The sequence below is a fragment of the Cygnus olor genome, chromosome 1 (genome assembly GCF_009769625.2).
Source record: "Cygnus olor isolate bCygOlo1 chromosome 1, bCygOlo1.pri.v2, whole genome shotgun sequence".
NCBI classification, from domain to species: domain Eukaryota; kingdom Metazoa; phylum Chordata; class Aves; order Anseriformes; family Anatidae; genus Cygnus; species Cygnus olor.
In genome coordinates, this window is record NC_049169.1 from 45,453,399 (window position 1) to 45,471,760 (window position 18,362).

General features: G+C 38.8%; 1 protein-coding gene across 6 annotated transcripts in view; it reads right to left on the reverse strand.

Annotated features, from left to right (window-relative positions):
* ANO4 (anoctamin 4) overlaps positions 1-18,362 on the reverse strand; it is a 191,522-nt gene that overhangs the window by 19,720 nt on the left and 153,440 nt on the right. For all 6 annotated transcript variants that reach the window (XM_040556216.1, XM_040556239.1, XM_040556231.1 and 3 more), the window contains 6 exons: positions 17,689-17,771; positions 11,326-11,466; positions 8,817-8,981; positions 5,148-5,184; positions 2,519-2,630; positions 1,662-1,719 (listed from right to left, as the gene is read on the reverse strand). In XM_040556216.1, the coding sequence (XP_040412150.1) occupies positions 1,662-1,719; positions 2,519-2,630; positions 5,148-5,184; positions 8,817-8,981; positions 11,326-11,466; positions 17,689-17,771 (596 nt within the window). The remainder of the gene's footprint in view (positions 1-1,661; positions 1,720-2,518; positions 2,631-5,147; positions 5,185-8,816; positions 8,982-11,325; positions 11,467-17,688; positions 17,772-18,362) is intronic.

Below are 18,362 nucleotides of genomic sequence, written 5' to 3' on the forward strand. Positions count from 1 at the left end.
AAGAACTGAAAGTCCCTAACTGTCAAACAGCAGTTCTCAGTGTCTCTTTCTGAGTGCTTACTTGTTTTAGCCATAGGTCCAGGCCTTGAAGAAATGGTGTTGGTCTGGGGAGAGATGCTCAGCTAGTAAAAATTTAGGCAATGCCATAGAGAAGACACAGAAAGTGCCCAAAACTTTCTGCCCTCAAACAGCATTTTGTATAATTGACTTTGCAGATCCAAACAGTGGAGTCCAAGATGTATCGTTAAATCCTGGGTATTATGGGTAAGTGAAGCAGATTACTGTCACATAACTGGAACTATTTCTCTTTACTTTTTAGGGAGAAAAAAACTGAAATTAGTTATGACCTGTAACAAAACATAATATGAATTTCTAATACATACTGCATTATACAGTCCTCATAATCAGGGTCCCTGCTGAGGTTTCTGTTGACCTCATTGAGTTTCTTTTTAGATTAACAGGGTAGCACAAACACTTTTTAATTAACTTCACTAGCATTATTATTAAATCATCATCCTTCTATTTTTAGGAATCATCACACAAGCAAATATAGCCTAAGAGAGGTAGATGAAGTACTAATGAAGTAGCAGTGATGTTACAGCCATAACACCACTAATGTGCTATGTACACTGTGGTCTGAATATAACCAGGGACACCGGCCTAGGCTATATCATGTTCTTTTTGCAGCAGCTTAGGTCAACTTGGTCCCCCTCAGACTTTGGAGGGTTGTTCAGTCTATCTGCCCATTTATTACTTTTTCCTTGAATGTACAGAATTCACTACTTCAAAATTAGGACAGCCTTTTCAAATTATTCATTTTTTGCTAATGTTTGGATGACCTCTGTAAATGAAAATATTTAGACATCTGGAAGTGTTTGTAAATTCATGTTGGCAGTGTAAAGACCTGCATTTTCCACTTGCCGTTTGTCATGTATTTGCAAAGCTGTTTCCATTATTCATCTGCAAAGCAGGAAAGAAACCACAGGATTTGACTGTACAAACAGCAGCACTGAATGCTACAGGACCAATACAGAAACTGCTGCTGTTCACCTTCAATAACTGGTTTTTGAATTCTGAATGTATTTGCCAAAAAAAAAAAGGGGTTGGTACTTGACTTGCAAAAGCAATCCCTCACTTCTCTCTAATTTCATATGACTTTGTAAACATCCAACATTATGTTAATCACTCTTTCGGGAAGTTTGTTCAGGTGTTTTGGTCAATTTTTAAGTACATTTTATGTATCTATGTTTTAAATTGCTATTTTATTAATATAGCTCCCTGGTCAGCAAGGCTAGAAAAGCTGAAAGGAAGGAATTTTTCAGAAGCAAAAATTTGTCAGATTCATATCTGACTTTGATTCATTTTAAGGATGAAAGCCTTCCAACACAAAAATGTAAGAAAAGGCTAAACTATACAAATGTGATGCACAGACTGAAACTGCTAGCACTGAAAGGGCATATATCAATATAAGGATGGTTTTGTAGCAGATGGTAGAGTGTCAGCAGTATGGAGTCAGAAAGCATCTCAAAACCCAATAGCACACTCAAAAATACTTAGACAGAGTTATGTGTCTGCCTCTGCTTGCATTTACTGCATCTGTGGGCAGCAAATAAATCAGTGTGTAGCTTATTTCAGTATCACAAGAGTTAGCAAGCACCCACCTCTTCCAGTCTCCACCGGTTTATCAGCCTTAGGTAGGCACCAGGGTGTCCTGTAAATCTTTAACACACAAATATACATCAACGATGTTGTATGAGCAGTCTGTTCACAGCAGGAGAAGAAAGCTCACACTGTTGTTTTAATCTAATGTCACCTTAGCATGACTAACTATAAAAGATGTTGTGCAGCAAAAATGATTTGGCGATTCCTGGAATAATTCACATGAAGGGCTAAATATATTTTTACTTCAAGTTTTATGTGAATACCAAGTACTGTGCTGTTTGATGTTCAGCATATGCAGAGCAGAGAGGAAATGTAAATAAAACTGCTTATGTCAGTCAAAAATGGTTTTCAACTGCCAGTCCATTTTCTTATTCAGGCTGTGGTATCTGCCTTTCCATGAAATCAGTGTAAATGTTAGTTTTCCCTAGGAAAAAAAATCTGATGGCTCCTAATTCATTGTTAACAGTTCAAATCTCATAATAAAAGCAGCAAAGTATTCAATACTCAGAAAGAAAAAAAAAGACACAATGTTGAATTATTTACTTACCATACAAATTACACACATGAAGAGAGAGCTAAGTGGCCTGCATGCGTATTTATTGGGGGTGGCATCAGTTCCCAGTTGTGAAATTGCTAAGAGTTAGCATTAAGTCAATACGATGCTAGGAAATGAAAACTACATGTCTGTTTCTGGGCCTTTGAAAAGAAAATAAAACTGTAATTTGCCCACTTTGCTAGTAAGAAATTTGCATTTTAAGATGTGAGATAGTATGGTCCTATTTTGTTTCATTACTGACAATCTTATTTCCTCTCTCTACTTATTTTGTGAATATGAGGTTGAAGATATCAATCCTACCTTCCAAGGAAGAACGCTATATAAAAGGTAGAGCTGTTCAGGTTGACAAACTGAAAAAGAAACATTTTCAGAGTGAAGCTGTTCTCCCACTCAGATTCGGTACGAGGCTGTTCTGTGAAGAAAGAGAGCAGAGCCTGAGAGGCTTAATCAGATTAACAATTTCACTTGGCACAAAGGCTGCAGGCACCTATCTGAGCTGGCAATGTGTTTGTAAATAGCCTGCTGATTTCAATATATAAGCTGACAGTAGAAATTGTATCCAAAAGAAGCACACAGCAAGCTAGCTTGTAAAGTCTCAGAAACCTGTTTAGGTATCTGGATACGTATATTTCCAGGAGACTGCAAGATAACATGTATATTCTTACAGACTCAGGTTTTTCTCTCATTTCCCGCTCTGCAGCCTACCATGATGACACAGATGCAAAGCATGTCACTATAAGCTGTGCCTTTTTGTTACAAATGTCACACTGAACCGAAGTAAATCCTCCTTCTGGTTCTGTTTCATGGATGTGCCTACCTTGCTGGCACATAAGGACTTTATACAGGTATCAGCAGGGTGCCACTTTCCTTGTCCCAGGGAGCTCCTCACAGAAGATGGAGAAAAAATACTTTGCAATAGATGGGTAGGCAAATGGGAAAGGGGAAGACATATGCCTTCACTTCAGCTTGGCCCTTAATCTACAGGGTAATCAAGGCAGGAGTTAACAAAATAACTACCACACCAACACACCACTACCATGTCCTGCAACTACTTTCCAGTAGTCATGAACCTGTTTGTTACTAATACATTGCTATGAACAGGAGTAATCAGAGAAGTAGAGGTAGTTATGACAGTTCTGGGCATCATAATGGTAGTACTTGTATATGTACTTCAAAGGGTGTACAATCACAAAAATGATAAACTAGATTCTCTTTAATTGGAGCCACACTACCCATGAGGAAATTTCAAATAGATGACTCAACAAAACTGTAAAATAGACTATTAATTAACAACTGCTCTATAAATTTGGAAGTAACTTGTCAAGAAAGCCAAGTCTGTGCATGCCACTACATATATATTCAGCTAAGCAGAAAGAAATGAAGCATTGTGGATTTTTGATGTCAGTCTGTGGAAAGGATAAGTTTGACTTTTATAGGGCTGCTGCAGCTGAAGCTTTGCTCATACTTCTATCAGAGTGAATGGCAAAACTCTGGAGTAACACAGACATTAGCTCCAAAAAGGTCATGTAAAATACGAAGAAGGACATCCTGAATGTAGCTTTGCTGCCAAATCCACTCTGAGCTTATTACACTGATAAAGATCATTCAAATTAAATCAGCTACTTAGGCCACCAGAGTAAATAGCACAATAAAGGCTGAACATGGTCAGAACAGCTTGACCCACTGAGTCCTCAACACAAGCGCTATCTGCAGAGGCTACAAGAAGCAGACCTACCTTGATGATAACCTGGCAGAAAGTAATCAAACTTCAAGGTCTCTAGACCATGTCTTACTGTCCCCAGGATGTCAAAGGGAAAAAAGTGCATAGCCTACACAAACCACATACTTGAAAGTTGTATTTCTTAACTGTAACTAGTAGGTGTCTTTTCCATGGATGCAGAATGGCAATAATATTTTAAATTTAAGACATAAAAATGAGGAATCTTAATTTAAGAAACAACAGAACAAAATGCTACCTCACACCGACACACTTTGAACACATCACCTAAGACTTTCCAGATGTAGAAAAGCCCTGACATTAGCTAGCATTAGCTGTTCCTCTATCCTCTAAGCAGAGGTGGAAATCTGTAGTCCTGGTCCAAAATATATTACTGAACATCAGCAACGTACACAGATAATCCACAAACTCTGAATAATCTCCTAAAACAACTTCTCATGCACATTCAATGATATGGTTGATTTAGCAGGACTTTAGCAAGCATTTCATTTCAGGCTTCTTGACATCAAGGAGCCCTTGCCAACTGCCACCAACCACTACAATCTTCCAGTGTGATCAAGATCTCCAGAGACTGCCTGAGCTGAAGGTAGATGAGTGATTTGCTACTCTAGTACAAGCTGACTGTAAAACCAAAGAAATATGTCAACCTTACCCTAGCATAAAGATCACCTTTAAGGCTGACCTGAAAAATTACTTAAACTTAGAGCACCACTAGAGTTCAGGTGTTGGCAAAGCTGACAAGTCACCTTGTTATTTTCCCTCCCAAATACTGACCCTCCTACACAGATATGTTTGAGAGTCAGTAAGAACTTCAGTTTCAAGCTACAAATCTGGCTTCCAAAAGTGATTCCCTTGTTTCCAGGTTTCTGCAAAATCTGGGAGTTTTGAACATTCAGTCTCTCTGAAAACTTATGCTTCTGCCCCCATGGTAACAACTTGTTTAACTTTTTACAAGGTAAGGGGTTGGAACAGGAACCAAGGACTGCAGGTGGGTTTCTTGTTACTGCTGATTCAATCGCACTATAGCTTAGTTGATACACTTCTTTATTAAACTTAAGAAAAACATTCATTCTTATAGATATAAAATTAATCAGGACTTTTCATATCTATACAGACAGTTTGAATGCTGTCACAATATAGGGACAAAAAATCAGCACAATATCATTGAACTGTGTATTTAACACCACTTACCTAAATTTGTCAGGAAAAGAGCTACCTTTTCATACAGCTGTAACAGAGAAGAAACAGCCTCTTAGAACATGGCCAATTCAAAAACTATAGTACTGTTTCTAAGTAATTGCTTTTACACGTTAAATCTGACATTCAAATGATCCCTGTGATGCTCTGGCAATGAGGATAATAAAACTATATAGTAATAATACAATAATCAGAGAATCAATCAAAGAATAATGATATTTGTAAAGCTTGTACACATTGCTTTTCATCCCCAATACATGTGGAAAAAAAGCTATCACTGTCCCTATTTTATGTACACAGTGAAAAAGTGTTTGACAACTTTTCCAAAACACAAAGCAGAATTGTAGATTGGGATTTTTGTTTTAGTTACTTATGGAACATTTATCTCACAAAGAAAACCACTCTGTGCTCTGGGATGCAGTTTTCTGGTGCTTTTTTGTTTTTCTTTCTTTTTTTATCCCCTTTTTCTTTTTCCTTTTGTTTTCTTTTTCTCTTTCTCTCTGGTGCTGAAAGGAATGAAAGTCACTGGGGAGTCAGGGTTCTTCAGAGAAAGCCTTTCATAATCCCTACCTCCAGACACATATTTTACCCTGCGTCAGTGATGCTGTTCTAAATCCTAAGTGGCACTTGCTGAGATTAACACGTACCAAGATCTCAAATTCTCTGTGAAACTGCTAACTTAATAAAGCTTACAAAAACTAACTTGGAGTGTTTCCACAGTTACTGTTTGCAAAGAGCTTTTGAACCTGTAAAGCACACCACCATCATTATTCATGTAAATTAATACAACTATTTCCATTTGCTTCAAATGAGGCTAGGGCCTGCTCCCACAAAATGCTAAATGTCCTTAATTCTCACTGATGCATACAGGGGTAAAAAACTCCTCATATTTCAGGCTCAAGTACTTAGTTATTTCTGAAGTTCATATAAGCAATGTTTCTTTTTATTTGCAGTTATCCCTATAAACTGTTGTTACTTAAATTGAAGTACAATTTATAGATTAAACTGACTGTTTAAGATCTGAAGTTATCCTGAATTATCTCATCTGTGTTAACAACCACTTCTTACTATGAGCAGCTTTTTGCTGCCTTTGGTGTAAAAGGTTTTGATTCAAGTAATGAAAAAGATGGTTTCTTCTAGGCTTAAAAGCATCTCCTAAGGGCAACTGTAAAAGTGCTAAGTGTCTGGATGGTTTATATCTTGATCCCAGCAGGGAGTACACTATTTTATAAATGTACATTGCTCTGTGGATGTGGGTATCAAACCTGTATGTTGTTGCTGTTCCTCGTGGAACAGTAAGACTGCACTAGAGATTCTCTTAACAGCATTTGGACCAGATTACCTGCTACTGCAGTTTATCACTACTCATCCCAAGGGACCTCCTTTAGGATTATATAGTTGTTCTTATTTTCTGTGGACAGTGTCACTGGAATTAACAGCTTTTATTAACCTAAGTAAAGCCAATGATTGTTCCCAGGTCAGGCAGCATGACTGTCTGGGTGATTTTACGCTTGAAGATCAGATCATTCTGTCATGATGGATGCATCAGTGTATTTACCTAGCTCTCAGAGCATCCAGTCTAGAATTTACTTGTGGTCTGTACCTTTCCTCTGATGATTAGAGAGGTTGTTAACTTGTATTAGAATCACTGGCTGTTTTCCAGGCTTCCTAGCAGTGAATTCCCTACTGTTATATATGTCTTGGTCCATTCTGGTTTTATTACGCTGTCTTAGCTTTTTCTATTGCTGTTTTTCTTGAGTCACGGTTTGTACACGATTCAACTACCTACTTGCTGATGGGAAAAAAAGATTTTTTTTTTCAAAAGAAACCGCACTACTGTCCTTCAGTAAACTACATTCATCCATCATAGGAAGTGAGGTTTTATGTTTGTAACTCCTCTTACTAATGCAGCTAATGCAGTTTCATATTTTGGGGATCTTTTGTTTCCATGAGTGATATCCAGTTCTAAGGATACGGTGCCTATTGCATGGCAATGTGCACAAGGCTTAAGGAATCCATCTTTGCAGTGCTCTATTAATTTGATATATTTTGGGAAATAAAGTTTCTCAAAAGGCAACCTCAAGCCATCCTTCATTATTTTAAAAATTTCTCTAAGATGTAGAACTCTTTGAGAACCAAATATTTTTGTTTGTGCAATATTGCTTTGTTGCTGCCTCACTGCATATACAATGGCTTATACTGAGGACTTGGAAACAGATGCTGTACTGACATAGATATATATAGTTTTCTTTTTATTTCTTCTATGCTTATTGTGTGCTCTAGGTAGATTAAAGAAAATCCCCCAAAGCTGCAGATAACAAACAATAAATCAAAAATAGCATAGAAGAAGAGAGCCCTCAGTACAAATTCAAAGAGAATTAACAGCTTCCACCTCTTCTTTCTGCCCTTTCTCAGCCTATTGTTCCACCCTGGGGGAAACATAGTCAATAGTTCTTGATAGACTGTTCTAATCACCAATCCAGTCTTGCCTATGACAAGGGAGAAGTGAAGTCCTGCCACAACACTTGGAACCTACTGCTGTATAAAAGATGGGCTGTTAGAATTATTTTTTTAGATGATGGAAATGCTTGGCTATTACACAGGTAAGAAAATAATCTCCAAGCCAGCCCTTGTAAGCATGCAGGCCTGAAATAACACCTTATAATTCCTCTATAAGTTGCCCAGGCAAGTCAGCATATGTTCTGAAGCAAAGCCTAACATGCTCTTGACAGAAGACTCTTGCCATTGAGTGGGCAGAGATACTCGGCCCTGGCTCCAGTACCTGGATGATTCATAGGCTGATTCCTCCTCTCCCTTAAAATGCATTCTTATAATGACAGTTGACAAAACACACTTATCTGAGAGTAAAAGGCCATACATTTCTTGCCAAGATCAATTAACAGAAGGCACATTGCTACCACAGCAGTATCTGCATCTTGATGGGAGGATGAAACTCTTCCCCTATTTAGTCTATGGTAAATTCTCTTACTGGGGCTGTTGCTACCTGGAAATGCCCAAGCCCAGTCCCAAACCATTTCACATGTCCACAGTAGGCTAACCTCAGCCAGCCAGCAACCCCTTCCCCCCAAATGCACCTAGATCACATCTCTGCTGCCGTCACCTTGAAAAGGCCATAAGCAGCTCATGGAACAAGTCATGTCTGCTCAAGCCTTGTGAAGCTTTCACCCCTTCTGCATATATGGGCATTGTATCTGTACATGCATATCCTGACTGGTGCTACCATGAAAACTGAAGCTGAAATAACAGAAATTAGTTTAAATAAGAGCTAAGCTTGGCCACTGTATTTAAAAAAGAACAACCAAACACTTATTAAAAACAAGGATATTAATGAAACAGACTGAAACCTGCAAACATGAAAAAGGAAAAAAAAAAAAAGAGGCAAAGGATAAAACAGAAGCATGGACATGTCTTCCTAAAACATTTTTAGAACAATCAAACATGCTTTACTTAATGTATTGGTTTCAGAATTGTACTTTACATAAGTGGTGACATGTCCATAAACAAAAATGTCATGTCCAGCTTAGCAAGGCACCGTGTAACCTCTGTTTCTGCTGAAGTCAGGATTTGAAAGTATTCAGTACTCTGCAGGCTGAGATATCTACCAATCTGGTGACTCACTTTGGATATATGAGTTTTACTCACCACATTCAGTAGCATGATAATGCAAAAGTTGATGCACACTGCAGTCCCTGTAGTTGCAACCTGAGAGTTATTCCTGATTAAAGCCCACTTAAAGGCAGCAAAAGTGCTGACAGTCACAACACGGTAAATAACAATGCCAAAAACAGCAGCAATCACCACACATATCTGAAGGAGGAAAACAAAACAAAACAAAACAAAAAAAGAGAGAGAGAACAGGCGTTAACTTTTTTCTGAAACTCAAAACTGTACCAATGAAAAGAAAGGCTTGAAATATACACCAACTTTGGTTCTAGAGAAAAGTTTCAACATGAACATTCCTCTTATTCTGAATTCGTTTTTATTTCCATAATGCAAAATACCTATAAAGTCATAATAAAATAATCTTTCATTTTAAGCATTTTCTTGACCAATGTACCTGCTCCACAGCATTAATGTGGAAAACAGTATTGCCAGCTCTGGGAACTGGGAATTTTTCTTACACGCATGTTTGACAATGTACAAAGGCTATTCTCAAACTGATGTCCCAATGTGATGGTGTTGTATCTGGGGTGGAATTTGTGCTTCACGCTTGCAGGAAAAAGTCTCCATTTGTAAGCACTGCCTCGGCAACAACCATGGCAAGCTCCCCTTGCAAGCTGTTTCTTGCTACAGTTCTGTAAAGATTCTATCTGGGGAAGGTAACAAATTCAATTGCCCTGGTAATGTCTTCTCTGATGAGTCTTTCAGCAAATGTGACAGTTATAATGTGAGAGCCATGCAGCTGAGCCAGCCTGCTAAATCGCTTGATGTTCCATATGCAACAGTTGAACACTAAATGACAACTGTTTTCCATCGTGACCAATTTATGTCACAGTTTAGCAAACCACCTAAAGGACAAACAGTTGGGAATTAGTATGGGTGACTCATCTCATACAAATGCTGACACAGTACCCGTTAGCTATCTTATTAGCTAGTGAGAGTTTCTTCAGTAAAAGACAGATAGTGCTTCCAAAAGCTAGATGTATACTGAAGTTATGCAAAAACAACTGAAACCTGTCAAAACCAAAGCATATCTAAGGTAATTGGATGGGAAAAATGATTTTGAAAACATTAAGTGCTAATCAAGCTGCTTTCATATTTTATTAGCGACAACACTGTCTGACATAATCACAGTGCAGAAGAACAAAAAAAGTTAGGTGTGTGTGAATGTGAAGGGGCAGTTTATTAGATTCTCTGCTACCACTGGCAGCACGTAGAAACATTGCAGAGTTACTGAGTTAGAGGATTGCCTCTGGATTCCCTGCATAGTGCCAAGAGGAAGGACCCCTTTCCTTTGGTAACAAGGAACCACCGATCCAGTTGAAGCTGTATTTATAACTGCACTGTGAGTCAGTCCTGTGAGATTTTGAGAAAAGCTCTAACTTGAAGTTTTGGTAAGCATATCTCCTGTGCTTAAAACTATTCTTTTTAAGGGATATTTTTTACCTAAAAGGGGAAAAATCATTGTTTTTCTAACTCATTGGAAGCCCATATTATGCCAACATTAAAAAGTATCTTCAGTGAAAACAATCCTTGTCTTGTTTCAAGGACTATTATGGAGACAATTTGTAGGGCAAGGCTACTCTCTCTGGCACTTTGAGCAAGATCTACCACTAGGCCAAGAAGATTAATGAATGCCTTTCCAAAGGGTAGAGAGTGAAAATTGTCCCCTTCAAGAAAAAAAAAAATATATATATATATAGGCAAAATACAGAAACACACCTGGAAAAGCACTAGTAAATTCCACTGGGGTCCAAGTTGATGACAACTGTGTTTTCAAGACAATCCTACTGCTACTGCTGTCATGTGAATAATAGTGAATAACAGATTCAGTAGAGTTAGGGGATAGGGAGCATTTTAGCAGAAATGCATGCTGCTCTGTTAGGAGAGACTTCCCTGATGCATGTAGCTTTGTGCTTTGGAAGGGGGAGGGATGCCTCATTTTAGAGAAGGAACATCAGTTTCTTTGTTTCAATTGCACTAGGAATATAAGCCCTCTTTTCTTACCCCTGCAGTACACTTAAAAAATAGGAGATATCTTTAATCACTTTAGTCACCTAAGCTAAATTCTCTGTAGAGTATACAAAGAACAACTGACTCCCCCATGGTACCTCTTCATCACTCTGCCTTATCTACATGGGGAGGGTAAGGAAATTCATTCAGCTGAAGTTGGTGCCTAAATGTGATAATATCACTATTCCAGCACTTATATAGTTACACATAGCCCTATGCATATAGCCTTAGTAATACTCCGGAATCTGGACCTCGAAAGAAAGATTTAACTAACTGTGAGAGTCTGTGAAGAGTAAACTAGTGCGGGACTTCACAGAAACTCAGGATATTTGCTCTGTGCAGATTTCCAGTCAGCAGTAAACATGATAGAGCTTATGGCACTTTCAAGCAGTCATATGCAGTATCTCCATACTCTCTCATCAGAGATAAAGTTACTTTGTATTATTTTAAACAGGAAAAGAAATAAAAGTTCTCAAACCATAAAAAATATTCCAGATGCAGAAACAATGAGTCTGCTGCATTTATCTGCAAATGCTTGATAAGGCTCTGGCTTTCCGGATATGGGGTTCATTCGTTCTTTCTTGGAGTACTTGGCTTCAAACTGCGGGCGTATTTCCTCCTAGAGAACAGACAGACAATGTTCATGTACAGTACAGCTAGGAAAGACTCTGTAGGAAACTTCAGATCATTTTTTTTTCAGATCACCGTTAACGAGAATTACACCTTGGAATTCAGCAGCTGGCACAGCTACTATAAAAGTTGAGGTGGGAAATCAGGTATCCGTCATGAGGACTCAAATACATCACTATACCCATAAAACCATATTGGAACCATTTAGTGAACTCCCCAATTGGCTACTTATCTAAACAATGCTTTTTCAAACTATATGACTGCAAGCCATGTCATTTCAACATCGATATCACAGGGTTTTCCAGACTGGTATTATCCTATTTATACTGTAACTTTACAACAATGATGGGAGGATACTCCTTTTTCCAAACCCAATTGCTGTTTGCTTGATAGTTAGGTAACAGCAGCAAAAGACTCTCATTATTTAGAGAGGCCATGCCATCCAGTATTGCTCAATTCCTTTCTAGCTTGGACAATACTAATAGCAGGAGCAGCTTTCAGCAGCAGACATTTCAAGTCTTGCTTTGCTGTAATACTCTCTTCTCAAATGAAACCTGGGGATTTCTTAGACTGCAACTTGGTTACATCCCTTTACAGCTGTGTTAGAAGACAGGGTTCAGCTGAGACTGTGTGGTTTTCAGCTGCAGTACAGCTCCCCCCCCGGCCCTGCCATCCAGCAGGTTCACCACCAGCCTGTCCTGGCTTGTCCTGGGCCACGTCTCCCAAGTCTGACATCAGGGATGCTGCCAGAGACAAGCGCAAGCACCAGGCTGCTGGGATGGACTCTGGCAGCTGCTGGCAGACCATACACATCGGATCGAGTGTTACAGTGCTCTGGTGCATGCTGGAGAACTGGCTCATCGTACAGCTGGCTATGAGGAAGCACAGAGGCACCTCTCAACTGCCTTTGCAGCTTTTCTGCCAGGCTTCTGCTGTGCATTTTGTTGTAATAGTTAAGAGCCCAATGCACCGATTTCGTTCACTTCCAACACTTCAGCTGCTCTTAATTGAACTTTGCCTGACTGAAAGTTATTGATTATGGCTATAGGTTAATCATTCTAATAGCTTAGAAATAAGCAGACCTTAAATGGCTACATTGAAACTGGTGAATGTTAGTTGCTCATGCAAGCCTTTAAGATGTGAATAAAAATAAGATATCCTAAAATCCTACATCCTTTTAATAAAATTCCTCTGGGGAAAGAAAAAAAGTCTCATTCTCAGTCTTAAATTTTGAAGGCACTTTCTCAATACACTTAATTTCCAAATTTGAACAGCAGCCTGATAACATGCTATTTAAATAAAGATGAGAGTCATATATGCTTGGCTGCAATGTTTGTCTAAGTATGTGCTTGAGGGAACCAGCACTGCATTAGCTAGTGGCTAAGCTAGACAAGCTATCATCTCTTTTCTCTGCCTATCCCTATGATTAAACACAGACAAAAATCTGCATGTGTAAAAAAAAAATAGAGAAAGTGAGAATGCAACATGGCATACAGGAAATAAGCTTCTGAACCTTGGCAGAGCAAAACTTATTTGGGGTATTCACAAAGGCAAAGCATGTTTCTGTGGAGGCGGGGTACTACCTCGCTCTTATTCTGCCCTGCTCACATTGTTTCTGCCATACCAGGGCAGAAGGCTGTTGAGAAGACGAGAATCTAGCAATAGAAACAATACAAGTAATATTACCATGTGCCCAGGGACATCCAAAAGGACAGAGTGTGATGGCATTGAAGCAGGGCACTCGAGAACTGAGCTCTGCAGATTGTGGAAGGGCTCTGCCAGCTGACCCACTGAGCAATATGCAAGAAACCCTTTCTTTTCTGCAGCCCTTTCTAAGCCAAGGCTTGATTACATTTTACGATCTGCACTATAAGGAAGTTTTCTTACTGTACACACCTGTCCATAAATCTAGGTATCTTCTACAATCTCCAGTCAATTCAGATAATGCAAATGCAAATGCTATTTTTATAGATAAATCTCCACACAGAACTGAAACTCTGGCATGAACCTTCATACCTGTTTAATGACACTCAGCAATGCTGAGCACAGCTTTGGGAAGGAAGCGGACAGTCCTGTATCTGCCTCACATTAACAATATACAGAAAGTGACACTGAAGAAAACGAAAAGTGCACTGCAAATAGTGACAGAAGACATAGCTTGGAGTCCCAGGAACACGGTGCAGTTGGTTTCTTGTTGCACACCCAAGGCAAGACCCTGTTACTGTCCATGTTTCCCACCTTGCATCTCATTTACAAGGAAAGAAAATACAGATATGCAGGGCTGAAGGAGGCAGTACATCTTGTCCCCATGTCCCCAGGCTGGGGGACCCAGACACTCCAGGGGCTGTGGCATGCCTTCCTTTAGTGAAAAGCTGTAGTGGTCAGGAATTCACAAGGTCATGTATGTGAATAGTTTGAATTCTCCTTCCCGTTGTCTTAATTGCTTCATTTCTTCGTCTCTTCATTTAGAACAGAAAAGTGACAGTAACATGATAGGAAGCCCTATAAATCTTTTTTTTTTTTTTTTTTAATTTCAATCTATTGTTGGTAGGAATTAGCAAATTTCCCTTTGTAGCAGAACATTTTTCAATTTGACAATGAAAATTGAAAGAAGCAAAGGCTAGACATGGCAGCTAATGTTAATAAAAACAACAATTTTCATTAATAGAAGCTTGTGACTTAGAATGGTAATTAGAACTGTTTAATTGATTTCTGTGACATAGCTAATAAAAGAAGTTGGCTGGTTTGTCCAGTGCTAACTGAATGGAATAGAGAGCGGAAATCTAATTGCCAGAGATTTTATTAGAAAGCAGGATTTTTAGGAGTAACATTTCATCTTATGGAGACAAAGTTTCACTGACGTACAACATCATGATCAACTCCACAAGATGTGACTTTTTCAATCTACAGACATTTTTCAATAAAACAGGCTGTTCTCCTTCCCTCCTTCTCAAACATGCATCATTCAAATTCTCTCTCTCTCTCTTTTTTTTTTTTTCCCCACAGAAGAAACTATTCTGGTTTCTGGAATATCAAATACAGATTAATGTGTACTGCCTTAGCCCAGACCTTTCTGCACTAGAAGATCTACTCTAAATTTCTTTCTGCAATATATCCTTTTCTTTCAGGAGGTTTCTGAGTTCTTCAACAAGTGAATTCTTGTAGAAATCCAATCTTTCCTAATCCAAGTATATATTGTCCTGTTTATCCCAGATGTAGAAAGGGGATTAACCAAAAAAACTACCGAAGTCTGAATCTTGATTACTGGGACAATGACAGCAGGGCCACCCATGGAACTAAGTCTCCTTTGCGAAGGCCATGATTTGCATGTCATCCTGCTTGCAGCTGAAGGCAATTGCAAAGTGAAGGTGGACTTCGAACCACAGAACAGGGAAATAATCTCAATACTTCTTCACCCTGGGACACATGCTTCCAAATCTGTGACTGTCTTGGTGTCAATGTCCAGCAAAGAGCCCGGTGGCAAAGGAAAAGTGCGTTATCTGATACTTTTAGGAGAGAAGTCAGTGATCAGTAGAGCTGACCTTAAAGCAAGAACATTTTTGAGTGCAGCAGGGTTGGGCACTGGCAGCTGTAGCATCTCCAGAGAAGACACCTCTGGGAGGCAAGCAGCTCCCGCCTCTGGGACCCCACTGCACCCTGAACAAAGTAGAAGGGAGGAGGTGATGTCTCAAATGACAATTGGATACTGATGCTCTGATATCTGTTCACATAAATCTTTGAGAAGCAGCCAATTGAGTTCTTATTGGCATGTTTAACCTCTAATTCAGGAGGGAAAAGTACCATCTGGCACACTGCTTCTGAAAGGCTTCTGCTTCCTGATCTAGAGACTGAAAAAACTCCCTCCAGAATGGCTCAGTGAATAGCTGTGGAGCAGGTACACTCAACACTGCCCTGGGATACATGATTATGGCCTTGTTGACAGACCTCACTGGTAAAAGCCTGGTGTGAGAAAAAAGGACCAGCTGACCGGGGAGCAGGTGTCCTCTGAAAATCACTGATATGCATATGCTATTCTGCAGGCCAGACTGAAATAATATGCCAGTGGGACATAAACATCTCTTATAAAATGTAATGTTATTTGACAAACATCATAAAATAAATGCATCACATTTCTATGAGGATAGTTTCAACTACCAGAAGCCAGAAGCTCGGACAGTCTTTATGACTGGAAGAGAAAAAATCAAACTCTGTTGCTTGCCTTCTGTCTTTTCAGTTATTCCAGCTGATGGGATGGCTGCCTTTTTTTTTCTTTCTTTCTTTTATTTTTTTTTTTTTTTCCCTAAGACATAGACATGGTACTGCTTTTAGAAATCAGAGAGCAAATCTTACATAGGAAATCTTTCCGCCAGCCTCTGCAAGAGGACAAGAACCTTCAGTGGAAGCAGCAAGGTTGCAAGTAGAGTTGTGGGCATGTGCATGAAGAGGAGAGGGAAACAGAATAAGGACTGGTCCTGAATGGGCTTGGACCTGTGGTGCTCACTCCTAAGAAAAAGGCTCTTCTGAACCTTACCACAGCAGACAGATATTGCTTAGTACTATTATTACAGGAAAGAATAAAAAAAAGAAAAATGAAAAAAAGGAAAAAGGAAAAAGAAAAAAGGAAAAAGAAAAAAGAAAAAACAAAAAAGAAAAAAAAGAAAAAAGAAAAGAGGAAAAGAAAAAAGAAAAGAGGAAAAGGAAAAAAGAAAAAAGAAAAGTTGAAAAAAAAAGAAAAGGAGAAAACAAAAAGAAAAGGGAAAGCAAGGCATCACCTAAAGATAACTTTACTAGGGAATCCAGTATTTGTAAATAAATTGACTATAAAAAATAAAAAATTGGGTGGATGGCTTTATAAATCTGCATAAATCCCAATTCCAGGAAGCTTAAATGGCAAAAGGTGCAGACGTATAACATCCCATTCCATGAATGTCTGCCAGACCCATCTTCCTGGGGAAAAAAAAAAAAAAAAAAAGACTTGGTGGTGTATTTTTTCAGTCCAAAGGTTTCTTCTCCTTGTGGGACACTGAACTGGAATCCTGTCCTGACTTAAAGTTTGATATATCTGTATTCTGCCCTACCTGCCAGCAGCAGCAGTGGCCTTTTTGCAACTAGCCAAGAGGGACAAGATCACTGCAATTCAATGGTGATCAATATCTGAAGCTCAGGCAGGACTGTATCAGTGTCCTCTCTCTGTTATTCATCAGCATTGGCAAGAGCAGGCTGCTAATCTCAGGAGAGGTAAATCAGCATCAGTGTTCTTTAAATATACCAGAAAAGTCCTGAAGTGACGAAGACTTGGCAGCATATGTGCACGAATACTGATATTCCTGTTGATATAAAGAAACCAGTATCTAGTTGTGTAAGTTACTTCACTTCAGGTTCTTGGCTTATTTTCCTAGTCATTAAGCATTTCAAAAAACAAACAAACAAATGAACAAATGAACAAACCAACAAAAACAAACAGACAAACCGAATTAAAACAAAAACACACAGACACAAAAACCATCCTACCAGCAAATGAGCAATTGTACCGTGTCATGGCCTCAATGAACTACATTGCCTCATGGACAAAAAGCCCATAACTCAGAAGTCTGCTTCTCTGCTGCAAGACTAGTGAAAAAGATTTTCTTTCCATGGAGGCAGCAATATAGAAGTTCAACTGTATTCACACCACTCCAGCAGTCTCTTACAGTCCCTCCATGAACTTCAGTACAGTCTCTGGAGAGTAAGGAAAGCAAACTGTGGACACCTGTACATCCAAATCCCACTCAAGGAACAATTTTCCTGCCACACCCACAGAATCTTGCTTTTCTCTTGCACAACAAAACCTGCTAGTTCTCCTTAGACATCAGTTCTCAGTCCCAAGAGCACGGTGTTCCTTTCTAGTAACCACCACGGGAAATGATTAAGATTGCTTTTCACTGTTTGCTACTTTAAGGGACTTCTTCTGCCAGCAGGGAATGAATTAAGTGCATTGGGCTGGTTTATCTCCTTCAGTTTGGATTTGCAAAGGTGTAAAAGAGAGGCTGGTTTGCCCTGGGGAAAGTTTCTTCACATTCCAGAGGAAACATCTAAGGAAAAAAATGCTTATTTTCTAGTTTATGAAGTTTTGAAGAATGAATTAAAAATAAATCCAAAAGAAAAATGTTCTTACATCTTTAACCAAATCTTTTCGTATTAATGATTAGAGAGTACATTTTTTTATACAAACCTCTTCTTCTTCCCAGTCTATCAAGTCCCAGTCATAAGCAATTACTGCTCGCCTTCTTTTCCAAAACTCCAGAAAAACAGTAGCTGAAGCAAACAGAAAAACAAAAACAAAAACAAAACCACACAGAATTGTTATGAAGACTAGAAAATGTTAAGTACTATCACAGAACTGTTGAATGAAGCTGTTGTGTTACTTTCATCTCTTTGCATAAAAGGGTTCTTTTGAACAGGAAATCAGGCTGATGATCAAAACTGCTTTTAAAACGTATTGCTTTCTAAGGATTACTCTGCTTGTGTCAAGTATGATTGAGGCTTTAGAGATTTCACTTAGTGCTAAATGAAAATGTTTAATTTCTAACCAACCAAGGAAGGACTCTCAAAAAATAAAATTGTTCCTGTGAGTCATCATTACTAAACACAGCAGATTTCTGATGAAGCTAAATGTTTACCGAGGCTACTGTAGATAAAGAAGTAACTTTCCTTCTTTGAACATGATTTAAAATACACAGGAAATGGAATCCAGGGTAAGCCTATTCAGGTGAATGTGCAAATCTGCTGACTGAAGAAAACGGGATATTTGTCTTACACTTTTCTAATCCAGATGATGTCTTTTACCCTACATGATTGTGTATATATAGTGTGTCACACAGCTGACAATTAAACACTCTGTGCTGA